Source organism: Oryctolagus cuniculus, chromosome 1 (assembly GCF_051225735.1).
Source record: "Oryctolagus cuniculus isolate XC-2025 breed Fujian yellow rabbit chromosome 1, ASM5122573v1, whole genome shotgun sequence".
In the NCBI taxonomy this organism is placed as follows: Eukaryota; Metazoa; Chordata; class Mammalia; order Lagomorpha; family Leporidae; genus Oryctolagus; species Oryctolagus cuniculus.
In genome coordinates, this window is record NC_142867.1 from 237473778 (window position 1) to 237500000 (window position 26223).

The 26223-nt window shown below is 71.1% G+C and overlaps 3 protein-coding genes across 12 annotated transcripts in view; all 3 read right to left on the reverse strand.

Annotated features, from left to right (window-relative positions):
* Positions 1 to 213: 213 nt before the first annotated feature.
* On the reverse strand, positions 214 to 9920 carry LOC138843246 (histo-blood group ABO system transferase 2). Of its 2 annotated transcripts, XM_089322770.1 has the most exons (6): positions 9816 to 9920; positions 6594 to 6654; positions 4285 to 4341; positions 3317 to 3352; positions 2750 to 2884; positions 214 to 1500 (listed from the first exon to the last, which is right to left on the reverse strand). In XM_089322770.1, the coding sequence occupies exons 1-6, from the start codon at positions 9877 to 9879 to the stop codon at positions 810 to 812; spliced, it is 1044 nt and encodes a 347-aa protein (XP_089178896.1). In that variant the 5' UTR covers positions 9880 to 9920; the 3' UTR covers positions 214 to 809. The 2 variants fall into 2 exon arrangements, with proteins under 2 accessions (XP_089178896.1, XP_089178901.1); XM_089322775.1 differs by lacking the exon at positions 6594 to 6654 and having other exon boundaries at positions 9816 to 9912.
* A 9866-nt stretch (positions 9921 to 19786) lies between these two features.
* LCN10 (lipocalin 10) lies at positions 19787 to 22870 on the reverse strand. 9 transcript variants are annotated; one of them, XM_089322786.1, is made up of 6 exons: positions 21811 to 22866; positions 21260 to 21354; positions 20807 to 20963; positions 20456 to 20563; positions 20262 to 20359; positions 19787 to 20027 (listed from the first exon to the last, which is right to left on the reverse strand). In XM_089322786.1, the coding sequence occupies exons 1-6, from the start codon at positions 22160 to 22162 to the stop codon at positions 19887 to 19889; spliced, it is 951 nt and encodes a 316-aa protein (XP_089178912.1). In that variant the 5' UTR covers positions 22163 to 22866; the 3' UTR covers positions 19787 to 19886. The 9 variants fall into 9 exon arrangements, with proteins under 9 accessions (XP_089178912.1, XP_089178908.1, XP_089178916.1 ...); XM_089322782.1 differs by having other exon boundaries at positions 20807 to 21057; positions 21260 to 21341; positions 21811 to 22863; XM_089322790.1 differs by having other exon boundaries at positions 20893 to 20963; positions 21260 to 21341; positions 21811 to 22856.
* A 121-nt stretch (positions 22871 to 22991) lies between these two features.
* Positions 22992 to 26223, reverse strand: part of LCN6 (lipocalin 6) — a 3583-nt gene continuing 351 nt past the window's right edge. The window contains 9 exon segments of the mRNA XM_089322799.1: positions 22992 to 23122; positions 23234 to 23259; positions 23466 to 23568; positions 23679 to 23729; positions 23731 to 23771; positions 23774 to 23806; positions 24200 to 24270; positions 25924 to 26063; positions 26145 to 26223. The exon segment at positions 26145 to 26223 is cut by the window's right edge and continues 351 nt beyond it. Coding sequence (XP_089178925.1) covers positions 23120 to 23122; positions 23234 to 23259; positions 23466 to 23568; positions 23679 to 23729; positions 23731 to 23771; positions 23774 to 23806; positions 24200 to 24270; positions 25924 to 26063; positions 26145 to 26223 — 547 coding nt within the window. The 3' untranslated portion in view covers positions 22992 to 23119.

The following is a 26223-nucleotide window of genomic DNA, read 5'->3' on the forward strand; positions in this document are numbered from 1 at the left end:
TGCAGCCACTCCTGTGCCACAACGGTGCAGACACGGGCAACACAGGAGGGGCGTCTCCCCACACGTGCAACACACGTGCACACACAGACGCAGTGCACACACAATGCACACGCCAGACCGCACTACAGCACACACAAAACACACACAACACACACAACCTACACACAACACACACACTGCACATGTACAGTACACCCACGCCACACCACGCTGTACCAGTGTACGCACTGCATACAACACACACGAGTGCACCACACGGTCCACAAGAGAACGCGAATGGGTCACAGCTGAAGGCGAGAAACAGAGCGACGGGGTCCTTAGAGGCAGCACAGGAGGAACCCGGCCCCCCGACCCTGACAGTCTCTGCACACGCCTGAGGCCTCGTCCCAGACCACGGCCGCCGCCCGGCACAGGGCCCGGGCACGCTCGGCGGGAGCTGCTGGTGGCCACTGGGAACTTGTGCCGGAGAAAGCGCCGGGGCTGAGTGTGTGTCCATGTGCATGGCTGTGTGTGCATCTGTGTCTCTGCACGTCTGTGTGTCCACGTGCACGTGGCTGTGCATGTCCGTGTACCATGTGCGTGTCCACGTGGCTGTGCGTGTCCGTGTACCTGTGTGTCCACGTGGCTGTGCGTGTCTCTGGGGGGCAGAGGGCTGGGCCTGCCTGGACGTGGGCTGGGCAGCTCGGCTGCAGCCGTCTCTCTCCACGGGGAGAGGAAGCGGAGCCCCTGCCCCCTTTCTCCCAAAACCACTTCTGGCGCGGGGCGGCCGGGAGGGAGCACAGGCGGCCAGGCCCTGCCCTCCACGCCCCTCACGGGCTCCGCATCTCCTCGTGGTTCTTGGGCACAGCCACGAACCTCAGCTTCTTCATGACCGAGGGCCAGCCCAGCAGCCGCTGGTCCCACAGGTACTCGGGGGACAGCACCTTGGTGGGCTTGTGGTACAGCAGGTACCTGTTCAGGTGGCTCTCGTCATGCCACACGGCCTCGATGCCGTTGGCCTTGTCCAGCACCGTGGCCTGGTGACAGGCGCTGGCCAGCCGCTGCACCTCGGCCACCGAGCCCCCGAACAAGGCCCCCATGTAGTAGAAGTCGCCCTCGTCCGGGGGGATGTACGCCTGGGAGCGCGGCCGCCGCTCGTAGGCGAAGGCCCGGCGGTCGGCTCTGTAGAAGCCGGGGTGCAGGGTGCCGAACAGCGGGCTGAGGATCTCCACGCCCACGCGGTCCCGGAACTTCATGTCCACGTCGGCGCACACCAGGTAGTCCACCTCGCGGCGGAAGCGCTGCTCCGAGAAGCGGCTGATCACCTCCATGCGGTGCATGGACACATCCTGCCAGCGCGCGTGGCTGCGCACGGCCAGCACCGCCAGCTGCCGGCCCTCCCGCAGCGGCACGTGGGGCACGTCGGCCGGCCGGTCGGTGAAGACGTAGTAGGTGACGCGGTGGCCCACCATGAAGTGCTGCTCCGCCGTCTCCAGGAACAGCCGCAGGAAAGCCACGTACCTGCAGGGAGGCGACGGCAGGCGGGAGCGGGGTCACACCCACCCAGGAGGCCACGGGGAGCGGGGTCACACCCACCCCAGGAGGCCACGGGGAGCAGGGTCACACCTGCCCAGGAGGCCACAGGGAGCAGGGTCACACCCGCCCAGGAGGCCACGGGGAGCAGGGTCACACCTGCCCAGGAGGCCACAGGGAGCAGGGTCACACCTGCCCAGGAGGCCACGGGGAGTGAGGTCACACCCGCCCAGGAGGCCACAGGGAGCCGGGGTCACACCCACCCCAGGAGGCCATGGGGTGTGGGGTCACACCTGCCCCAGGAGGCCATGGGGAGCAGGGTCACACCTGCCCAGGAGGCCGTGGGGAGCAGGGTCACACCTGCCCAGGAGGCCGCGGGGAGCAGGGTCACACCCACCCCAGGAGGCCACGGGGAGCGGGGTCAGCACAAACCCCAGGTGGCCACAGGCTACCTGGCCCGGGGGACACAGGACCTCCTGAGGCTGAGCGAGCACCCGCCACACTCTCCCGTGCCGTCCTGGGTGTATCTGTGGCTCCGCCCCATTTAACTCCCCCCGAGATGGGGGCAGGCACCCAGCAGGAAGAGGCAGAGGAACTCGGCCACGAATTGCAGCCCAAGGGCAAAAGCTCCCAGGTCCAACACATGTGCCGCCCCTCCCGGGAGGGTCTCCAGCTGCCCTGCAGGTCCCCCGGGCCACACCCCCACCATGGGCTCCCCGTGGATGCCCCCACCTCCCCCCCCGGAAGTTTCTGGAACAGGCGCTAGGACTGCTCCCCGTGCTGCCCCACACCTGGCTGTGAGTAAATCTCGGGGGGGGGGAGTGTGCACACAACTGGGCCGGGCTCGCACCCCCAGACCCCCCCCAGCAGACCCTCCCCAGCAGGAGCCAGGCCTGAGCTCGGCACAGCAGCCCCCCCGCCCCCACCCGTGCCCACGGCTTCCCCGCTGCTGTCACCAGCCCTGTCCTGCCTGTGCGGCTCCACCAGGCCCAGCGGCGGCCTGAGGTCCCGCGAGGCCGGACAGACCCGGATGCCAGGTCAGAGGTCAGCCACCTCTCCGGGGCTGGCTGGGCCCCACCTCGCTGTCCACGCCATCCTGCACCTGAGCCCACGGGGCCCTAGCTCTGCGGGCATCAGTGTCCACTGCCCAGAGAGCAGACAGCCGCCCTCACCCCGCCCTCCCCAGTCCTGGGTGCAAGGCGGGCGTGGACAGCCGAGGTGTCCGCCCCCCACTCACTTCTTAACAGCAAACACGGTCAGTCCCACAGTCACGTTCTGCAGCCGGAACTGCTCGTCCAGGATCTCGGGGCTGAAGGTCCCCTCCCACACGATGGGAGCCAGCCAGGGGGTCAGCACGAGGACGTCGCTCCGTCTGCACGGGGACAGCCACGCGGCAACGCGGGGCCGGCAGGAGGGTGGGCAACACAGCCGCCCCCACCCGGGACCCCGACTCGGCCTCCGCCCCCAGGGCCGCCCCTTCCGGAGGACTCGGCAGGACACCAAGCCGAGGACACCCAGACTCCAGCCAGCGGCTCGCGGCCGGCTCAGCCCGCCCCAGCCCCGCTGCCCACTCGGGACCAGGAGGCCCCTCCCACTGTAGGAAGACCCCCCACAGCCCCTAGGCCCCAGGGGGATAAGGACAGCAGGGGCCGGGCCAGGGCCAGAGAACAGGACAGGAGCACTGCGGCCGAGCCTGGAGGCCCCGCAGAGGACGGGAGAGGGAACGCCCCCCCGCCCCGCCCCCCCCCCCCCCCCCGGCCCAGCGCCGCCCTTGCCTGACCCCCAGGACACGCCCGGCACTCACGAGGGAGTCAGCGCCTTGGGCTGGGGGTACAGCATCCTGCAGGACACAGAGCGCGATGAGTTTCGGGAGGGGCGGGGCGCGGGCGCGGGGGCGTGCACGGTGCGGCCCACACACACTGCCTGAGCCCCCGCGGTGCCTGTCGGCCACCATCGGGGACCCCAGGAAGGACAGGCTCAGTGAGCTGGGAGAGGGGGCCCCGCAGGCTGCAGGGAGGTCCAAGGGGTCCCTGTGAGTCCGTGTGGGCAGGGAGGGGCTGGACATGGCCCAGGGAGCGGCAGGGAGGGGCAGCAGAGGCGCGGACCAGCTGTGCACTGCCCCCCCAAAGCCCTTGGGGCCCAGGAGACAGAACCAGGCCCCCCTAAAGGCAGCCACTGCCTCTCCGAAGGGGGAGCGGGGAGGCATCAGCTGTGCGGGCCAGGTCCACTGAGGCGCTAGGTCCTCAGTCCCACAGGGCAGGAGGAGGAACGGGGTGCGCGGTGGCGGTGGGGAGGGGAGGGGGAGGTCACGGGGTCAGAGGTCAGCCTGGAGGATGAAGGTGCTGAGGCTGCAGCCCCAGGCTGGGGTGGGGTGGGGGTAGGGGTGGGGGTGGGGAGGCTGGGCAGGCCCGGTCAGATCACAGAGAGCCTCCCGCCACTACAATTTCCAGAAAGATCACTGCAGCTTCTGTGAGGGACGAGGGGGCACAGAGACCGGGGGTCCGGGCAGAGAGGCGGGACAGGAGGGAGACCGGGGCAGCACTGACAGCCGCGGTCAGGAGCGGGCACGGGCAGAGAGGAGGAAGCCTCGGGGCCCAGTCAGGGCCGCAGGGCACGGGGAGGTCGGGCTGGAGCCAGAGCCGAGGGCAGCAGTGCCTGGGGCCCTCCAAGCCGTGGAGGGGCCGGGGCTGCTCTGGGCAGAGCCTGGAGGGGGGGGGCGGGGGAGCCCAGGGAGCAGCGACCAGGCCTGAGGCCGGCACCCCCCACACTCACCCAGGCCTGACTCCCAGGCCTCCTGGCATCGGGCGTCTGGAGCTCAGGAACCCGTAGCTGCGGGAAGAGCGGGGGGGGGGGGGGGGTCAGGACGCAGAGCCCAGCCCCCCGTCCCCCTCCCTGCACACAGCACAGAGCCTCCTGGGAGGCTGCCAGGTCCCGGCCCAGCCCAGGCGGCCGCAAGGTGGGCTGGGGAGGACCCTGGGGCTGGGGCTGTGTGGGGGCCCGTGGCAGCTGCAGGGTCCCCCCGCCGGGTGTGTGCAGCCTGAGGCCACGCCAGCGCCTTTCCTCCCTGTGCGGCAGACGCCCCAGGAGCCCTGGCCGGACCTCACTCTGGGGTTCCAGGAGCCTCTGGAAGCAGCTCACGGCCTGGCCCTGACTCGGCTTCCCCTCCCGGCCCTGGAGGACGGAGTGCCCTCCCAGCGTCCCCTCTGTGCCAGGACGGAGTGCCCTCCCCACGTCCCCTCTGTGCCCGGGACGGAGTGCCCTCCCCACGTCCCCCCTGTGCCCGGGACGGAGTGCCCTCCCCACGTCCCCTCTGTGCCCGGGACGGAGTGCCCTCCCCACGTCCCCCCTGTGCCCGGGACGGAGAGCCCTCCCCACGTCCCCCCTGTGCCCGGGACGGAGTGCCCTCCCCACGTCCCCTCTGTGCCCGGGACGGAGTGCCCTCCCCACGTCCCCTCTGTGCCCGGGACGGAGTGCCCTCCCCACGTCCCCCCTGTGCCCGGGACGGAGTGCCCTCCCCACGTCCCCCCTGTGCCCGGGACGGAGAGCCCTCCCCACGTCCCCCCTGTGCCCGGGACGGAGTGCCCTCCCCACGTCCCCTCTGTGCCCGGGACGGAGAGCCCTCCCCACGTCCCCTCTGTGCCAGGACGGAGTGCCCTCCCCACGTCCCCCCTGTGCCCGGGACGGAGTGCCCTCCCCACGTCCCCTCTGTGCCCGGGACGGAGAGCCCTCCCCACGTCCCCCCTGTGCCAGGACGGAGTGCCCTCCCCACGTCCCCCCTGTGCCCGGGACGGAGAGCCCTCCCCACGTCCCCCCTGTGCCAGGACGGAGTGCCCTCCCCACGTCCCCCCTGTGCCCGGGACGGAGTGCCCTCCCCACGTCCCCTCTGTGCCCGGGACGGAGAGCCCTCCCCACGTCCCCTCTGTGCCAGGACGGAGTGCCCTCCCCACGTCCCCCCTGTGCCCGGGACGGAGAGCCCTCCCCACGTCCCCCCTGTGCCCGGGACGGAGTGCCCTCCCCACGTCCCCCCTGTGCCCGGGACGGAGTGCCCTCCCCACGTCCCCCCTGTGCCAGGACGGAGTGCCCTCCCCACGTCCCCCCTGTGCCCGGGACGGAGTGCCCTCCCCACGTCCCCCCTGTGCCAGGACGGAGTGCCCTCCCCACGTCCCCCCTGTGCCCGGGACGGAGTGCCCTCCCCACGTCCCCTCTGTGCCCGGGACGGAGTGCCCTCCCCACGTCCCCTCTGTGCCCGGGACGGAGAGCCCTCCCCACGTCCCCTCTGTGCCAGGACGGAGTGCCCTCCCCACGTCCCCCCTGTGCCCGGGACGGAGTGCCCTCCCCACGTCCCCTCTGTGCCCGGGACGGAGTGCCCTCCCCGCGTCCCCTCTGTGCCCGGGACGGAGTGCCCTCCCCATGTCCCCTCTGTGCCCGGGACGGAGTGCCCTCCCCACGTCCCCTCTGTGCCCAGGAGGACGGAGTGCCCTCCCCACGTCCCCTCTGTGCCCGGGACGGAGTGCCCTCCCCACGTCCCCCCTGTGCCCGGGACGGAGTGCCCTCCCCACGTCCCCTCTGTGCCCAGGAGGACGGAGTGCCCTCCCCACGTCCCCTCTGTGCCCAGGAGGACGGAGTGCCCTCCCCCACGTCCCCTCTGTGCCCAGGACGGAGTGCCCTCCCCACGCCCCCTCTGTGCCCAGGACGGAGTGCCCTCCCCACGTCCCCTCTGTGCCCGGGACGGAGTGCCCTCCCCACGTCCCCTCTGTGCCCGGGACGGAGTGCCCTCCCCATGTCCCCTCTGTGCCCGGGATGGAGTGCCCTCCCCACGTCCCCTCTGTGCCCGGGACGGAGTGCCCTCCCCACGTCCCCTCTGTGCCCGGGACGGAGTGCCCTCCCCACGTCCCCTCTGTGCCCGGGACGGAGTGCCCTCCCCACGTCCCTCTGTGCTCAGCAGAAGGGAAGGGTGGGGTGGAGTTTGAGTGACAGCTGTCGCCGCCCCTCCCCACTGCTGCAGTGCTGGGGTGGGTGGCTGGGGGTGCCCCCACGTCTAAGGCTGCCCCTCCCCCCGCCCAGCACCGCAGGTTTCTTACCCAAAGAAGACCAGGAGGAGAAGGAGCCCAAGGAGCAGGGGCTGCAGGGGGCAGCGTTTTCCTGGAAAACAGCAGGGGGCGGCGATGAGCCCTCCCCCACCTGCCACCGCACCTGTTCCCTGTGCCTCACACAGCGGTGCCCCCAGCAGGCGGCGGGGGACCCCAGCCCGGCCCCCACGTCTCCCGCCCCAGCCCAGCCCCAGCTCCACACCGCTCCCCTCCCACTGCGCCGAGAGGGGAGCCGTCTGTCCCCCAGCTCCGTGCCCGGGGCTCCTCCGGCCTCTCCAGGGCTCTGGGCCCTGCCCCCGCTCGCCTGCCCTGGGCCCTGGGCCGTCCTCAGCTCACTGCTGGGCTGGGGGGGTCGCCTGCTCACAGGGTGGAGGTCGCTGTGCCTGAGAGGCTGCTGTCCCCAGGTCGGCCCCTTCCTAGGGACTGGGCGCTCCTGTCTCAGCGCCTGAGTCCTGTGCCCTCGGAGCCCAGGAGCAGGGAGGTGGGCGCCCGCGGCGGTGTGCACCTCCCCGTCTGCAGGGCGGGGGTCAGCGGGTGTAGGGAACCCCGGGTGCAATCTGAATTTCCAACAACTACTGAGAGATTTTCCTCCTGCAGACCTGTGAGATCAGCCCTGGAGGCCCATCGGCAGTGATAGGGCGAGCGTCTCGGGGGCAGTCTGCTGAGCTCTGGGGCGCCCGGCCCGCCTCCTGCCCCCAGCCGCCGGGCCGCCCTGGCACACACATGGCGTGCGCGAGACTCCTGCGTGTGGCCACCCGTGTCGCGTGCTCCCTCCTCTGCGCTCCGCCCCCACGCCACCGTGTGCTCCCGTGGCCTGCTGGCCGGCGAGCCGGCGGTCACTGATTCTCCGATCGGCGCTTGGACGTGCGGCCACGTCCCCGCGCCCCAGGAGCGGAAGGGGTGGGGCCCCTGAGACCCTGCCCACGTGGCGCCCACCGCGCTCTGCAGGGCGCAGGGCCTCGTGGGGGCGGGGCCAGCGGGACGCCCCCCCCCCCCGCCCCGTCCACACCTCCGCTCACGTTTCATCGCGCTCTGTTACTACTGGGCAGGGAGGCGCACCGCGTGAGTTCCGGGGAAAAGCCCGCCCGTCCGCGCCGGGCTCGGCGTCAGGCTCCCACGTGGGAGCCCTGTAACTGCTGGGGACAGTGGAGGCGGCCCAGTGCCCAGACCCGGCCGGAGCTCCAGGCCCCCGGCTTCGGCCCGGCCCAGCCCGGCGCTGCGGACATCTGGGCCCCGACCCGGGGACAGACCACCTCCCCCGGCACCTGGCGTGCAAACAAGTCATGCAGGAGTCGGAGCCCCCAGCTTGTAAATGCCGGCTCCACTTCCGCACTCTGGCTTGCTGGGGAGCCGGCTACAGTGCCAGGACAGGCCCCGGCCCGCACCAGCCCAGGAGCCAGGCCGGGCCTTGAGGGCAAGGAAAGTACAGTAGGCTCCCCGGGATGCACGGCCCTGCCCCCCTCCCCCGGGATGCACGGCCCTGCCCCCCCCCGCTCCCCGGGATGCACGGCCCTGCCCCCCAGCTCCCCGGGATGCACGGCCCTGCCCCCCCTCCCCCGGGATACATGGCATCCTGCCCCCCCAGCTCCCCGGGATGCATGGCCCTGCCCCCCCCCGCTCCCCGGGATGTACGGCCCTGCCCCCCCAGCTCCCCGGGATGCACGGCCCTGCCCCCCAGCTCCCCGGGATGCACGGCCCTGCCCCCCCTCCCCCGGGATACATGGCATCCTGCCCCCCCAGCCCCCCTGGGATGCATGGCCCTGCCCCCCCAGCTCCCCGGGATGTATGGCCCCCCCAGCTCCTGGGGATGTACGGCCCTGCCCTCCCCCGGGATGTATGGCCCTGCCCCCCCCCGGGATGTATGGCCCGATGCTTCCCGCCACAACGTGCATGGCCTCCGTTTAAACGAGCAGTGAACACGTCAGGTCCCAACACCTCCCGCATAGAGCGAGAAGGGAAGCTGCGTGGGAGACGACCTGCACCCTCGCACGTGCGAGGCTGTCGAAGCCCCTCCGGTGCACGCGAGGGGGCCTGAGGGCGTGCGGGTGGGTCCGGCCGGCTGCTGTCTTTTTACACACTCTCCCAGACAAGCTCTTCCCTCCTGTCTGCGGTTGTGGGTCAGGTGACCGCAGGAGACCCCCACCGACCCAGCCCAGGCCGCGGGACCGATCCCCACCCCCCCACCCCCCGACCGAACCGGACTCCGCCCCTCCGCGGGGTAGCAGAGCCCGCCCGCCCCGGCCGCAGGTCCCCCACACTCCTGGCCCCTCCCCATCGGCGCCGCTGCGGCCGCCTCCTCCCCGGGCGCACCCTGCACCCAGCACCCAGGAGCCCCCACCCCGACGCGGGAGCCGAGCAGGAGCGCGGGAGAGGCCAGGCCGCCCCGCACGAGGGGACCCCCACGCGGGGACCCGCCCCTCACAGCCCGCCCCACACGAGGAGACCCGCCCCACACGCGGGGACCCGCCCCCCACGCGGGGACCCGCCCCCCGCAGCCCGCCCCGCACGAGGAGACCCGCCCCCCACGCGGGGACCCGCCCCCCACGAGGAGACCCGCCCCCCGCAGCCCGCCCCACACGCGGGGACCCGCCCCCCGCAGCCCGCCCCGCACGAGGAGACCCGCCCCCCACGCGGGGACCAGCCCCCCACGAGGAGACCCGCCCCCCGCAGCCCGCCCCACACGAGGGGACCCGCCCCCCGCGGCCCGCCCCCCCCCCCGCGGGGACCCGCCCCCCGCGGCCCGCCCCGCACGAGGAGACCCGCCCCCCGCAGCCCGCCCCGCACACGGGGACCCGCCCCCCGCAGCCCGCCCCCCACGCGGGGACCCGCCCCCCGCAGCCCGCCCCGCACGAGGGGACCCGCCCCCGCAGCCCGCCCCGCACACGGGGACCCGCCCCTCACAGCCCGCCCCGCACGCGGGGACCCGCCCCCGCAGCCCGCCCCGCACGCGGGGACCCGCCCCCCGCAGCCCGCCCCCCACGCGGGGACCCGCCCCCCACGCGGGGACCCATCGCGGCGCGGTCCAGTCCCCTCGGCCAGGACGCCGCCCGGGGGCGGGGTGAGGCCGGCGGGGCTCTCGGTGCGAGGAGGGCGGGACGTCCCGCCGCCCGCCGCCCGCCGCCCGCCCCTGAGCCCCTCGGAGCCCGGCCCCGGGACTCCCCAGGCCCGCGCGCGCCCGGCGCCGGTCCAGAACCTTCCGCACCCCGCGCGCACCCGCCTTCCTCGCGTCCTGAGGAGACGCGGCCTCGCGGCGCGCGCGGTGCTCCGGGAGCGTCATGGCGGCCCCTCCGCGTGCTCCGCGCGGCGCCGCCTCGCGCGGGACCCGGATGAGCCGCGGTGCATCGTGGGAAGGGAGCGCCCGGCACGGAGGGGCGGGGTGGGGCCGCGGAGCGGGGACCCCGGGGTCCTGCCCCACTCGGGAACTGTGGGGGTCTGCGAGAGGACGGGCGGGGTCCCTTTCACAACCGAAGGCGCTTCCGGGGCTTTCTAGAAGGGGGCCGGGGTCATGGCACCCTGCGACTGTGACGTCGGTGCCCACGGGGTCTCCCCGGTTCTGGCAGCGTACACCCGGTCGGCCCCGCACCCGCCCCACGCGCGAGGTTGTCCGGGGCCCCGTCGGCCCGCACCCGCCCCCGCGCGAGGTTGTCCCGGTCCCCGTGACCCCGTCGGCCCGCACCCGCCCCACGCGCGAGGTTGTCCGGTCCCCGTGACTCTGTCGGCCCCGCACCCACCCCACGCACGCGGCTGTCCCGGTCCCCGTGACCCCGTCGGCCCGCACCCGCCCCACGCACGCGGCTGTCCCGGTCCCCGTGACCCCCCCGTCGGCCCGCACCCGCCCCACGCACGCGGCTGTCCTTGTCCCCGTGACTCTGTCGGCCCCGCACCCGCCCCACGCACGCGGCTGTCCCGGTCCCCGTGACCCCGTTGGCCCGCACCCGCCCCACGCACGCGGCTGTCCCGGTCCCCGTGACCCCGTCGGCCCGCACCCGCCCCACGCACGAGGTTGTCCCGGTCCCCGTGACCCCGTCGGCCCGCACCCGGCCCACGCGCGCGGTTGTCCGGTCCCCGTGACTCCGTCGGCCCGCACCCGCCGCCTCCCACCTGCCGCTGGCCCGGGCGGCCCACGTCTCCTGGGGCGTCGGGAGAGGCGCCGCGGGTGTGGTCGTGGTGGAGCCCGGCCCGGCTCTGAGCCCCGCGGGGAGGACGCAGCGTGGTCCCCGGGGTCCTCCAAGGGCCGGCTGGGGCCCGGGCGTGTGCAGCTGTGCAGGGGCAGGTGCACCCCTGCCGGCCCGGTGTCGAGCTCCCCGAGAGCTCACCGCGCGGGCGCACAGGTGCAGTAGCCGGGCTGTGCTGGGAGCTCCCTCCCCGGAGGCCGCAGTGGGCCGGAGCGGCTCCTTTTCCACGTTGTTTTAAAAAGATTTAATTATTCATTCTGAAGTGGGTTGCAGAGAGGGAGAAGGAGAGAGAGGGAGAGGTCTTCCATCCGCTGGTTCACTCCCCACATGGCCACAACGGCCGGGGCCGGGCCAGGCCGAAGCCAGGAGCTCCGTCCAGGTCTCCCCCGCGGGTGCAGGGGCCCAGGCACTCCGCCATCTGCCGCTGCTCTCCCGGGCCACAGCAGGGAGCTGGATGGAGGTGGAGCGGCCGGGGCTCGAACCGGCACCCGTGTGGGGTGCGGGGCTGCGCCGGCCCTGTCCACACCGGGGGGATCTTGGAAACTGGCACTGGCGGAGTTGGGTTCCCGTGTTCTGAGAGCCTTTTGTACCCGACCCGGATTGATGGTGGACCAGAGAGGAAGTCCGGGCTGAGGAGGGGTCTCCCGGCAGCGCTCCCGGGGGCCATCTGAGGCTGAGGAGGGCTGCTGGCAAAGCCTGCGCCACGATTCTGGGTCTCGGGGCTCCGTGTAAGACTCCGGGGAGCCTCGCGCCTCGCCTGCTGATCCAGGCGTCCGGGACGGAGGCGGTGAGGTCGGGTCCCCAGAGTTAATGCAGGCGCGAGGGGGGCCCTGGTCCCGTGGAGGGCGTGGAGCCCGGTGCATGGACCTGCGGCCTCCGGCAGGGCTGCACACACCTCCTGTGCCTTGTCGGGGCTCTGAGACCCTCTCCGGACGCTGACAGGTGTCTGTCCCCATTTGCTGGGTAGGAAGTGAGAAGTTAGCCCGTGTGTGAGAGGGGCCGAGGGGAGCAGTCTGCAGGCCCAGCCCGGCATCTCCCACGGCGGAGTCCCGCCCAGGCCCTGCTGACTTAGAGGGGTCTCAGCCCCCCAGGAGGGTCCTCGCGGCTCAGCACCACGCGGGTCGCCTGGCCTGAGGATAAGGAGCAGTGAGCCATCACGTCTTCCTCCAGGGCAGGGCCTGGGGGAGGCGCCTCTGCCCCGGCCAGCTGGGCTCCCCCGGACAGCACCAAGCAGAGCCCTGGGGGAGTCGCCTGATCCACACGCAGCAGCCCTGTGTCCTGGGGGGGCTGGACCCCTGCCCTTACCAGCCCCACTGGACCCCTGTGGACCCCTGCCCTTACCAGCCCCACTGGACCCCGTGTGGACCCCTGCCCTTACCAGCCCCACTAACCCCGTGTGGACCCCTGCCCTTACCAGCCCCACTGGACCCCTGTGGACCCCTGCCCTTACCAGCCCCACTAACCCCGTGTGGACCCCGTCCTTACCAGCCCCACTGGACCCCGTGTGGACCCCTGCCCTTACCAGCCCCACTAACCCCGTGTGGACCCCGTCCTTACCAGCCCCACTGGACCCCGTGTGGACCCCTGCCCTTACCAGCCCCACTGGACCCCGTGTGGACCCCGTCCTTACCAGCCCCACTGGACCCCGTGTGGACCCCGTCCTTACCAGCCCCACTAACCCCGTGTGGACCCCTGCCCTTACCAGCCCCACTGGACCCCTGTGGACCCCTGCCCTTACCAGCCCCACTGGACCCCGTGTGGACCCCATCCTTACCAGCCCCACTAACCCCGTGTGGACCCCTGCCCTTACCAGCCCCACTGGACCCCGTGTGGACCCCGTCCTTACCAGCCCCACTGGACCCCGTGTGGACCCCGTCCTTACCAGCCCCACTGGACCCCGTGTGGACCCCGTCCTTACCAGCCCCACTGGACCCCGTGTGGACCCCGTCCTTACCAGCCCCACTAACCCCGTGTGGACCCCGTCCTTACCAGCCCCACTGGACCCCGTGTGGACCCCGTCCTTACCAGCCCCACTGGACCCCTGTGGACCCCTGCCCTTACCAGCCCCACTGGACCCCGTGTGGACCCCGTCCTTACCAGCCCCACTGGACCCCGTGTGGACCCCAGTCTGAACACAGACTCCGCCCAGCTCTCCACTCCGCTGAGCCGCCCACCTGCCCGACCAGGTGCATTGTCTCCATTTCACCACTGTCCCCACTCTGAGTGACCGGGCGCGCTCTCGCTCTCTCTCGCTCTCTAACTCTGCCTTTCAAATAAATAAAATCAAACAGGAGCCCCTGGGCGGCACCCGCGTTGCTGCCCGTCTGCTGGTGCCTTCCCCTGGCTGACGTGGCCGCTTCCCCCTGCTGTCCTCCAACGTGGACGGCGGCCACTTGCAGAGGCCGCAGAGCTTCTGGAGGAGAGCCGCCCCCAGAGGGCGGGGCCGCCTGTGCCCGGAGGACGGGTACTTGGAGTCTGGTTAAACGTGAACTCCCCTTGGTGGCGGTGCCTGAGCTGCCTGGGGTCCCCGCAGCCGCCCCCACCCCCGCCCCGCCTGGGCTTCCCTGAGGTTTGTCTCCTAGACACCTGCTGTGGTCGACCTGGAGCGAGCTCAGTTGTGGCCGGCCGGCGGGCAGCCGTCAGAGTCGCTGCAGGCGCGTCCAGGGGAGGAGCGCTGGCTGCTGGCCTGTCCTCCTGTCACCACGGCTGCCCCTTAACCTCCGGAGCTCCCCGTAGCCGGGGTGCAGCCCGAAGCTGAGGGTGGTTGCCTGTGCCGGCAGAGCTGTAGCAGCGCCTGCCCGTGGGCACCCTGCCGTCCTGCGGCCGCCGAGCCTGGTGCTTAGAAAAACTGACATGGCCTGGGGAGGTGGACCCAGGGTCGGGGTGAGCAGCTTGTGCGAGTCGGGCCCAAAAGACCCAGGCCCGGGGCGCCCAGCGCGGGGCAGTGAAACACCATGGGAGCGGCCGTGCAGCCTGAGGGCGCCTGGTGCATGCTGGGAGACAGCCTGGTGCATGCTGGGAGACAGCCTGGCCCTTTCTCGCGCGTTCTCTTTTCCAGGAGAGGTGTGCATTCCTAAGACTGACAGAGATGGTCCGTTCACCGCTCACTCCCCATCCTCCCACAGCAGCCAGCCGGGGCTGGGCCAGGCAGGGGCCAGGAGCCAGGAGCTCCATCCAGGTCTCCCGCGTGGGTGCAGGGCCCGGGTGCTGGAGCCATCACTGCTGCCTCCGAGGTGCCTGGGAGGGAGCTGGGTCGGAAGGGGGGGGGCTCCGTCCCAGGCACCTGACACGGGGTGGGGGCTCCACCACTGTGCCAACCCGGAGCAACCCTCAGCGCACGCCCTGGCCGAAGGTCTGCACACACAGGCAGCTTCCTCTGACGCGCACAAGCCTGCAGGGGACTGGGTTTGCAAACTGGCACCCGGACCCCGGAGGGCTCAGCAGTGAAAAAGAGTACGCAGACCCCCAGAGCCCACGCTGAGGGGTCCCCTGGACGGGACGCGCTCAGCGAGTGCACGGAGGGGCGGTGGGACCGCAGGGAGCCCTCCGTGGCCGAGGACAGCTCTGCATCGGCACATGCACAGGCGGCAGAGAGAACCCTCCACCTGCCCCCGCCACGCCCTGGCCGGGACGCCCACTGACCTCCGAGAGGCACCCCTGGGGCACTGGGGAAGGTGTGGGGCCCCCGTCCACACCGCCCACTCGGCGTCCCGTGAACCCCTCAGTAATTCACAAGCAGAAGCTTAAAAACCACCAAGCTACAGGCAGGCCAGCGTGGGGTGGCTCTCTCGGGGTGGGGGGGCTCCCTGCCACAGCCCCGGGAGCACAGATCTGAGCCAGGAGGGGGGCCAGGGGCGGCAATGTGGGGGAGGAGCCTGCTGGGTCCCAGGAAGTCAGCGGATGGGCTGATCTCACCTGTGTCCTGGGCCCCCACTCACCCCTGTGACACCTGGGCCCCTGCTCACCTCCTCCCTGTGTCCTGGGCCCCTGCTCACCCCCTGTGACCTGCAGCCCCCACTCACCTCCTCCCTGTGTCCTGGGCCCCCGCTCACCCCCTGTGACCTGCAGCCCCACTCACCTCCTCCCTGTGTCCTGGGCCCCCGCTCACCCCCTGTGACCTGCAGCCCCCACTCACCTCCTCCCTGTGTCCTGGGCCCCCACTCACCCCCTGTGACCTGCAGCCCCCGCTCACCTCCTCCCTGTGTCCTGGGCCCCCGCTCACCCCCTGTGACCTGCAGCCCCCACTCACCTCCTCCCTGTGTCCTGGGCCCCCACTCACCCCCTGTGACCTGCAGCCCCCACTCACCTCCTCCCTGTGTCCTGGGCCCCCGCTCACCCCCTGTGACCTGCAGCCCCCACTCACCTCCTCCCTGTGTCCTGGGCCCTACTCACCTCCTCCCTGTGTCCTGGGCCCCCGCTCACCTCCTCCCTGTGTCCTGGGCCCTGCTCACCTCCTCCCTGTGTCCTGGGCCCCGCTCACCTCCTCCCTGTGACCTGGGCCCCCACTCACCCCCTGTGACCTGCAGCCCCCACTCACCTCCTCGCTGTGTCCTGGGCCCCCGCTCACCCCCTGTGACCTGCAGCCCCCACTCACCTCCTCCCTGTGACCTGGGCCCCCGCTCACCTCCTCCCTGTGTCCTGGGCCCCCGCTCACCCCCTGTGACCTGCAGCCCCCACTCACCTCCTCCCTGTGTCCTGGGCCCCCACTCACCCCCTGTGTCCTGGACCCCCGCTCACCTCCTCCCTGTGACCTGGGCCCCCGCTCACCTCCTCCCTGTGTCCTGGGCCCCTGCTCACCTCCTCCCTGTGTCCTGGGCCCCCGCTCACCCCCTGTGACCTGCAGCCCCCACTCACCTCCTCCCTGTGTCCTGGGCCCCCGCTCACCCCCTGTGACCTGCAGCCCCCACTCACCTCCTCCCTGTGTCCTGGGCCCCCGCTCACCCCCTGTGACCTGCAGCCCCCACTCACCTCCTCCCTGTGTCCTGGGCCCCCGCTCACCCCCTGTGACCTGCAGCCCCCACTCACCTCCTCCCTGTGTCCTGGACCCCCGCTCACCTCCTCCCTGTGACCTGCAGCCCCCACTCACCTCCTCCCTGTGTCCTGGGCCCCCGCTCACCCCCTGTGACCTGCAGCCCCCACTCACCTCCTCCCTGTGTCCTGGGCCCTACTCACCTCCTCCCTGTGTCCTGGGCCCCCGCTCACCTCCTCCCTGTGTCCTGGGCCCCCACTCACCCCCTGTGACCTGCAGCCCCCACTCACCTCCTCCCTGTGTCCTGGGCCCCCACTCACCCCCTGTGTCCTGGACCCCCGCTCACCTCCTCCCTGTGACCTGGGCCCCCGCTCACCTCCTCCCTGTGTCCTGGGCCCCTGCTCACCTCCTCCCTGTGTCCTGGGCCCCCGCTCACCCCCTGTGACCTGCAGCCCCCACTCACCTCCTCCCTGTGTCCTGGGCCCCCGCTCACCCCCTGTGACCTGCAGCCCCCACTCACCTCCTCCCTGTGTCCTGGGCCCCCGCTCACCCCCTGTGACCTGCAGCCCCCACTCACCTCCTCCCTGTGTCCTGGACCCCCGCTCACCTCCTCCCTGTGACCTGCAGCCCCCACTCACCTCCTCCCTGTGTCCTGGGCCCCCGCTCACCCCCTGTGACCTGCAGCCCCCACTCACCTCCTCCCTGTGTCCTGGGCCCTACTCACCTCCTCCCTGTGTCCTGGGCCCCCGCTCACCTCCTCCCTGTGTCCTGGGCCCCCACTCACCCCCTGTGACCTGCAGCCCCCGCTCACCTCCTCCCTGTGACCTGGGCCCTGCTCACCCCTGTGACGCTCGCCCTCGCAGGTGCCACACGAGCCCTCTCTCTGATGCGCCGTCTTCAGAACAATGAAAGAGACAGTCCGCACGTGCTCAGTGCAGGCGCCTCCCAGCGCTGAGTTCTTGTCGGGTCGGGTCGGGTTGGGTCGGAAGGGGCTGCAGCTCGGTGGCTGCACCGCGGCCCCGGGAGGTGGGGAGGGCGCTGGGGGCCGGGGCCTGGCCTCAGGCTGGAGGGCTTTCCGGGAGAAAATCCCGGATTCTGCAGCCCGTGCGGGAGGAGCAGAGTGACAGCTTCCCGGGAGAGTCCGGCTGCCGCTCACGGCGCAGCGGGCAGCGGGCAAGTCCCAGTTCAGCACCCAGAGGTGGCCGCGGCCCACCCCGGGGTGCCCTGGCGCACAGACCCACACCACACTCAGCCAGGCCTTGGAGCCTGCAGCCCAGCCCGGTCTCCCACAACAGCCCCGGCCCTTGAGGGCCCGGCTGAGTGGCCACCGTGAGTACAGGACAGAGCCCTGGCCCTCCGGTCTTCAAGAGGTCAGGGGTCAGGGGCACAGGCCAGCCCCCCTCCACCCATCACACTGCAGCTGCCCATCTGCTGAGAACGTGTAAGGAGGTACCATGTGTGCATGCGTGTACACACATGTGACTTATGCACACATTTGTGGGTTGCGTGTGTGCACGTGTGCACTGTGCGTGCGTGGACTGCACATGGCGCTGGCCGCATGCATGCATGTGTGTGTGTGCAGCTGTGTGTGTCCACACCCGTGTGCCTGCATGGGTGTGCACGAGGTGTGCACACGAACACGCGAGCGGGTGTGGGTTGCGTGTGTGTGCACACTCGCGAGCCAGCCTCCCTCACTTGGAGAGTGCAGCCCCAGAGGGCGCCCCTGCCCTGCGGGACGTGGCCGCTGACCCTGTGGGCAGCCCGGCCCAGGAAGGCAGGACCCCAGGGCAGGGAGTCGCGGCCTTGAGCCCCGGTCAGCGGCGCGGGCGCGCGGGGTAAGGGTCATTGGATCTGCCGGGCAGACGAAGGCCCTGAACCCCCGGAGGCACGGCCAGGGCTGCAGGAAGAGCTTGGCCCCTGCACCCACCCAGGGCCGTCAGCGTCCTGCCTCAGAGCGCGCGGCCCGTCCTGCGGTCAGCGGCCCACGTCCAGCGGACACCCTCCGCCTCCTGGGGAGGAAGCCCTCCCTTCTCCCCCACACGCCCCCCCGGCCCTGTGGGACCCTGAGTCCTCAGGCGGCCCAGGCCCCGGACATGCACCTGTGGCTCTGCTGGGGCGGCCGGAACACCGGGCCATTACCTCTCCCCGTGCTGGGCTGCAGGTCCACACCAGGTGCCAGCACCCTGGCCCAGCACCCGAGCCCACCCGAGACCTCAGCAGCGATGGGCAGCCTGGACGCACGGACCCCGCGGCTGGGTCCACTGGCGGGGGCAGCCCCAGGGGTCACCAGGCGCTCAGAGCCTCAGGGCTCCAGGGACTGAGGGCTGGACGTGCACACATCCCTGCACTGACCAGGGCCTGAGGGAGCTCCCTGACAGCTCCCAGTGTCCCCGACGTGTGAGCCCAGGCAGCCGGGGGTGAAGCCTCAGCGCCCGACACCCAGCACTCACCAGGAGTGAGGGGTGGGACACCCTCAGAGCCCGGCACCCAACACTCACCCAGGAGTGAGGGGTGGGACACCCAAGCACCCGACACCCAACACTGACTCCCTCCCTCCCTCCCTCGCCCTCTGTCTCCCTTTCAGATAGTCTAGAGGGAGAGGCGCGTTTCTGTGGACTTGTGTAAGTGTGGCTTTTAGTCTCCGGAGGAAATTCGAAGCAAACACAGCAAACCCACAATTTTTCATTCAGGATTCATTTATTTGACTTATTTGAAAGGCAAAACCTCAAGAGAGAGAGGGAGAGAGAGAGAGAGAGAGAGTCTTCCATCCCCTGGCCTCACTCCCCGAATGGCCCCAACCGCCAGGACCAGACCAGGAGGCAGGAGCTCCATCCGGGTCCCCCACGCAGGTGCAGGCCCAGCCCTCAGCCATCCTCCGTTGCCTTCCCAGGCCAGCGGCAGGGAGCTGCGTGGACTGCGTGGCAGGCAGAGCCGTGACCCGCTGCGCCCTAACCCCGCCCCAAATCCCCGTGAAGAGCCGTGCAGGCAGAGGCGCTGGCTGAGTCGGTGACAAGCGGGGGCCTCGTGGGACACAGCAGGGACATGGCACTGGGCGGGGCCTGTTTCCCTCCTCGGAAGAGGCAGGGGCAGGGCAGCAGAGAACCCCCAGGGCCCCCGGGCACCAGCTTCCGGGGACACTGCCCCCCCAGGCCCTCCCCGGGCCCGGCCGCTCCCTGGTTGTCTCTCTCTTCCCCGGGATGTGCCCATGTGGGGGCTCCACAGACTGCAGTTCTGGGGTTCAGAGGAGCCCGTTCGGGTGCAGGTCTGTCGTGGACACCAAGGCTTGTGCCCCCACGGGAGGGTCTGCATCCATGCAGGGGGCACCAGCTCGTGTGGGGGCTGGAGGCCTGCACCCCTCGCCCCCCACCCCGTGCCCATGGCCCTCGGCACATGCTGGGCAGCTCTGCGCTAAGGGGGCGAGGGGCATCCCAGGGGGCTGGGAGGGGTGAGGCGGGACGGCAGTGCCTGCTCTCATCGCTTCCCTACCCTCTGGAGACCTCCGGGCAGCCCTGGGAGTGGCCCCCAGCCTGGTCCTCCCTGGTGCCCTCCCAGGCACGCTCGCGTGCCCCACGCCGGCCCCGCCTCTCAGTCCCTCTCCACGCAGCGGCCTCTTCCGAGCCAGGCCCTGCCCTCGACGCCCGACCTCTTGCACAGCCGACTGGTGGGAGACCCACGGGCAGCCCCCACGCCCTCAGCACAGCGCCCATTGCCCGGGTCCCCCCACTGCTGGCCGCTCTGTCCACCCCAGTGTCCCCCGAGCTCCCAGGTCTCCGCGCTGGGGCTTCGTGGAACCCTGTGTTCTCCCCCAGCACCCTCGTACCCCAGCTCCACGAGACGGTGAGTCGGTGGGCCCCTGTGGCCTCAGGCCTGCGCCTGCCGTGTGCGGCCGAGTGTGTGACTGGCGAAGGCCTCTCCTATTAAAGAAGGTTCTAGAACAGCCTTGCCTGTCTTGCTCCCACCAGCCCAAGGCACGGCGGGTGCTGATGCAGGACCCGTGGGGCTCCCGGGCGGTGGCACAGAGACACGGCACACGGCAGAGCCTGGGCTGGGCCGGCCTGTGGTGTATTTCACACAGACAGGGGCGCGGCTCTGCGGGGGCAGAGCCAGAGCCCCCTGGGCTTCACGCGGCCCGCGGCAGGGTCACTGACGCCTCTCTGACCACCACTGGAGTCTGGCTGGCGCTGGCGCCTGAAGCGCTGCCCCAGGCGTGGGTGCCCCACGGGTGGAAAGGAGAAAAAGAAGGCAGCGGCCGTCAGGGCAGGGCGGTGTCGGCACAGGAGGCTGCGGGAGACAGAGGCAGTGGGGGCCTGGCGCTGCCTGGAGGCAGCGTCTGGTCCACGTGGACCCACGTGTGCCGCAGGGAGCCATGGCCACGCATGGCCTGCTCTGGGCGCCCCTCTCAAAGCCCACTCCCCCCGCCCGCCCTTCCCTCCCCTCCCCCCGCCCGCGCTTCCCTCCCCTTCCCCCCCCCCCCCCCCCCCCGCGATTCCGGGCTGAGCTGGAGGCAGAGCTCACCGTCCTTCTGCAGCAAGGTGGCCGCCGTGGACAGCCCAGAACCTCGCACGTGTTCAGAAATTCTTTCAGAGTCCAGAAGCTGGAGATGGACTGCCTGCCTGCGGGCGGCACCGGCGTCCACCGGCGTCCACCGGCGTCCACCGGCCGCACCGGAGGCCCGGCCCGCCCCTCCCTCCCCGGGCGCTGGCACTCACTGAGCAGCATCAGGCTCTTGGCGGTGCGGCCGCCGCGGCCCAGGCGCAGGTGGACCAGGCTCTGGCCGTAGTCGGTGAACAGCACGTGGAGGCCCTTCACCCCTTTCACTGCAAGAGCGCCCGGAGCCGCCGCTGGCGCCCGCCCCACCCAGGCCGCCGCTCACCCCGGACCCCCGCCAGCAGACGCGCAGCTCTGGGGCCACAGCCCGCTGCCCTCCAGTCCCGGGCGGGGGGTCTGTCCTCCGGGGCACGGGGGCTGCGGGGGAGCCACGGCTGCACAGACCCCGCCCATCGGGCACACAGCCCCTCCCACCCGGCAGCGCGGCCCCGCCCCACGGCCCGCTCACGCACAGGTGTTTCTGAACACAGCCCCGCCCACGGCCCGCTCACGCACAGGTGTTTCTGAACGCAGCCCCGCCCGCGGCCCGCTCACGCACAGGTGTTTCTGAACACAGCCTTCTTGCGGTCTTTCTTCAGCGTCACCACCCAGGACCGGCAGCCCTGCGTCCTGGGGAGGAGGCAGGCGCGAGCCGGAGGGCCAGGGCGGCCGCCCCCCGTCCGCTGCCGCGCGCCCAGCCCAGGTCCCGCCTCTGCCCGGAGACCTGGGGGAGGCAGGTGCACCGAGAGTGTGCTGGCCTTGTCGTTTTCCAGGTGGGCCCACAGCCTGCGGCTGAAGGGAATGTTCCCCACGCCCACGGCTAGCGGCTTCTCCGGAAGTCAGCCCCTGCGGAGCTGCCACACTGCCCACCGGCCGGCTCCCGCCTCCTGGGCAGGTGGGCCCGGCTGGGCCACGCCCGCACTCACCTGCTGAAGGTGAGGCTCATCTTCAGCCGGCCAGGTCGGTCCAGCTTCAGCACGAGGGCCCCCAGCTTCGTGTTGTCTCTGCCTGCCGGGAAGCCCTGGGCATCAGTGGCAACGGCCAGAATGTACCAGAACCCTGAAAACTGCGGGGGGGTCAGCCGGAGGAGGACGGCGTCCGGGGCCTCCCGGGGCTGCCCCTCCCCAGGCTCCCGGCCCCAAAACCAAGGGAACACGACGGGACCCTTTCCCAAGGCCCAGACCGTCCTGCACCAGCCAGGAGTGCCCGTCCCCCACTGGGCTCCGGCCCCAGAGCCGGGCTGAGGAGAGCCAGTCTGGGCGGGGCTCACGGCACCTGCAGGTTGGGGCCTCCCCCACTGGCCCCAGTGGCCCCCACTCCTTCCTTCAAGGGCCTCTGGGGGCGGGGGCTCGTCTGCCACGGCCCTCAGCCACGGCGCCCACGGCTGCCCCGTGGGGACCGTCTCTGGCTCCAGCACCTTTCTCCCGTCCTGCCACCCCCGGCCCCCGCGTCCACTCCTCAGAGCTCCTGGCCTCACCTTGTTCCAGTTGATGTTGTGGGACTCCCTGGGGGTGTCCTCCTGCAGTTGGGAGCCCACGGCCAGGACCAGCACCAGCGCTGGCAGCCCCAGACGCATCCTCACCCTTCGGTGGCTGCCAAGGCCCCCACACTGTCCCGCTCGGCCCGCTGTGGGCGAATGACCCAGCCCGGAGCCCAGAGCCCGCCAGGCGGGGGTGGGCGGCAGGTGTGGCTCTGGGCTGTGCTCCACCTCCTGGCACAGAGGAGCCGGCCCTGCAAGCCCCCAGCCCTGCCCTGCAGCAGGTGCCCTGCCTGGGAGGCCCCTGAGGATGGAGGTGGGGCCCCCTCCTCCCTTCCTGGACACCCCACATCCCGTGCTGCCCTGGGCCCGAGGTCAGCACGCGTCCCAGCAACAGCCCTGGGCCGTGTCACCGGCAGCAGGCACCTGGCGCCTCTGGCGAGAGCAAAGGGCTGGAGCAGGCAGCACGGGCAGCACGGGCAGCGGCCGTGGGACTCGGGCCCCTGGGCCGCCCTCTCGGGGCCGAGGCATCTCGGTGCTCAAGCAGGTCCCACACCCGGGGCGGACACATGTGTGTGTGCATTTGTGCATGAGTGTGCGTGTGTGCATGCGTGTGCAAGCATGACGGGCCAGCCTGGAGGACACGGGCACCCGCGCACAGCTCACCTCACACAAGCAAGGGGCAGCCCCCAGCCCACACTTCTCCCAGGACCTCGGGCCGCCCCCACACCCACCAGAACCACAAGCACCGGCAAGCTCAGCCTCCAGGGCCCTGGACCCCTGCCTGGCCCCTGCCTGGCCCCTGCCTGGCCCCGGCCCCAGCCCCGGCCCCGGCCTGGAACCAGGGTCAGCCGCCCGGTCTGGGCCAGGGCGGTCCCAGCCGTGTCCTCTTGCCCTGGCCGCCCAGCCAAGGGGTCCTGGTGGTCACCAGTGCCAGCTCCCTCCCTCCCCCGGCCTCCTGCACAATTTGCCGCGGGCACTGACCGGCCCCCACCTGCCAAGCCGAGTCGGGGCCTGGGGAGGGGCAGCTTGCGCTGTACCCCGACCCAGGGGACATCAGAGGACCAGGACAGACGACCAGGACAGAGGCGAGCCCCTTGTCCTGGTGCTGGTTCTGTGACGGGCCCCCTGCCATCGTCCCACCTCCTCCCCGCGCAGTCGAAGCCCCACCCAACCACAGTCCCGAGGCCTGGTGCGTTGCTGTGGAATCGCTTTATTCTGATGGGAGCAAGAGCCCCGGGCAGCGCTGGCCGGCCTCCCCAGGACACTGCGGGCGCCGTCCCCGCTGTCCCCGCTGCGGCCGCAGCCCTCACTGCAAACGGGGTGCACGTCAGGGGCCTGGCTCGCCGGAGGGGCTCCCGCCCCGCCCCGTCCAGCAGCAGGCTTGAGCCAGGGTCCCCGGGGGTGCACAGGAGGCACCTACCTGCAGGATCTTCTGTGCGCAGGTGACTGGGGGAGGCAAGGCTGCCGTAAGCGGGGGCCGTGGTGGCAGGAAGCCCCCACCCCAGGACAGGGCCGGCCCGGGAGCCTGACTCGGTGGGGATGGTGACTCCTTAAAGCCCCTCTCAGAGGCTGGGACGTGGCCCCAGGTCCGCACCCGCCCGTCGCGCCTGGTGGGCGTCGGAGCCGCCCCGGCCGCCGCGGCTGCCACCCACCGTCCTTCTGCAGCTGCGCCTGCTGCTGGGACAGGAAGCCCAGGCCCTTGCTCCACTTGCTGAAGAGCCGAAGGGCCTCGCCGCTGGCCGTCTGCCGTGCGACCTGCCGCGGGCGCAGTCGGTCGGCAGGGCAGCGGCCGCGAGGGGAGCTCGCCCCGTCTCCCCCAGCGCCACGCCCCTGCACGAGGGTGAGCTCTGCCCGGAGCCCCCCACCCTACCCCCCAGCTCACTGTACAGCTCCACGGTGTTGAAGGTCTCCTCCCCCAAACTCCAGCTGGGTGAAGACCACGGCGAAGTCTCTGAAGTGGTGCCAAGCACGCGGTACTCCAGCACGCCGCGGGCTGCCACGCAAAAGCCCCGGGGGCCGCTGGGCCCACCCGACCTCCGCAGGGGCCCTCCCAGTGGGCCCAGTGGGCCCAGAGCCCCCGAGCTCTGGCCCTGGTCCCTCACCCCCTGGGGCCTGCACGAGGGGCCCTCAGTCACCAATGGACAGACAGACAGACAGCCCTGCCCTGTGGGGTGATGGCCTCCGGCCAGGCACCGGCCTTTGCACCCGTGGGTCCTGGGGCCACAGCAGGGCCCCACTGGCATCTGAGCACTGCAGGGCGGGGCCTGAGCACTCTGCCCAGGGGTCTGCCTCACCCTCGGGGCGAGCCGCTCTCCCCCTGGGCCTGCGGACAGGGCCTGGGGCACCAGGGCTGGGCAGCGTCGGCCACTGAGGCCCTGGTACTCACAGGGATTCTCGAAGACCCAGCCGGAAGTCTGCTTCACCAGCTCCACCTCCTGCCGGGTGCACCCCTCCAGCCTGGACGGAAACGGCACCAGCAGCCCAGGGTCAAGGGCGCAGGGGCGAGGGTCGGGGGTCTGGCGTGGCCAGTGGCGGCGAGCGTGTGCCACAGGCGCTCTGCCTCCCCACAGAGAGGGGCCCTGGGGCGCCAAGAGCCTCGAGGGGCACGGGCGACAGGCAGGCGTGCGACGTCGGTGTCTGGTGTAGCGTGGAGACCACCAAGGGGCCAGAGTCCCTCAGCGGTCAGCCCCTGGGCAAGCAAGCCTGACCCAGCGCAGGGCTGTGTGGGAAATACAAGGAGCGGACGCCTCTGGGGAAGAAGCCGGGAACGCTAAGAGGAAGCCCAAGCAACCGGAACCGGTCCCTGGAAGACAGAGCTGGGGCCGGCGCTGCGGCACAGCGGGGAAAGGCGCCGCCTGCAGCACTGGCATCCCACATGGGTGCCGGTTCAAGTCCCGGCTGCTCCTCTTCTGATCCAGCTCTCTGCTGTGACCTGGAAGGCAGTGGAAGATGCCCAAGTGCTCGGGCCCTGCACCCACGGGGGAGACCCGGAGGAAGCTCCTGGCTCCTGGCTTCGGATCGGCACAGCTCTGGCCGTTGCAGCCAACTGGGAAATGAACCGTGGATGGACGACCTCTCTCTCTCTCTCTCTCACTCTGCCTTTCAAATAAATAAATCTTTAAAAAAAATAAGATTGGGGAAACACTGTGGTACTAACGTGCAGCTCTCACCGCTGGGTGTCAGGTTGGGGGCGGGGCCGTGCGGTGACGAGGACACGAGTCAAAGGCATCAGTTATGGGGGGGCTGCCCGTGGGCTGGGGGGCTGCATGGGCGGGCACACACACACACATACACACACATACCCACAGACGCACACATACATACATACCACACACACACACACACACCACATGCACTCACAGCTGCCCCACATACACACATGCAGATGCACACACACATACCCACACATGTGAATACACACTGCACACACCCCGCATGCACACTCACACATACCCAACACGTGTGCACCACCCCGCATGCACACTCACACATACCCACACACGTGTGCACACACCCTGCATGCACACTCACTCATACCCACACACGTGTGCACACACACCGCATGCACACTCACACATACCCACACACGTGTGCACACACCCTGCATGCACACTCACTCATACCCACACACGTGTGCACACACCCCGCATGCACACTCACTCATACCCACACACGTGTGCACACACCCCGCATGCACACTCACACATACCCACACACGTGTGCACACATACACACAGTGCACACTCACACATACCCACACACGTGTGCACACACACCGCATGCACACTCACACATACCCACAAACGTGTGCACACACACACCGCATGCACACTCACTCATACCCACACACGTGTGCACACATATACACAGTGCACACACGCATACACACATTGCGCGTGCACACATACACACGTGCACACGCACGTACACACGCGCGTGCGCACTGCCTGTAGGCCGAGGACAGCCTGCACCACGGCCAGGTCCGGCCTCAGCCTCCACCACGCTGTGCGGGAACTCCCCGGCGTGACGCCCAGCAGCGGGCGGGGTCAGGGCACAGACACGGAGAGCAGGGCGGGAGCGCGGCGCGGGGGCCCCGGGCGCCTCACCCACCGGTGCCGCGAGGACAGCAGCTGGAGGCGGTTCTCGGGGGTGAGGGTCACCACGACGCCCTCGATGGCCTTCCCGTCCCTCTCCAGCGCGAAGCCCTTCTCCCGGGAGGCCACGGCGAGCACGTACCAGGGCCCGAGGAGCTGCGGGTGCGGGCGGACCGGCAGCTCCAGCCCCGCCCACGCCCCGCCGCCCCTGCCCCCCGCCCCACAGGACGGCCTCACCTGCGTGGGGTCCAGCCGCCCCAGCCACAGCGCCCGGGCCCCGGGCACGGGGACCAGGGCCAGAAGGGCAGCGAGCGGC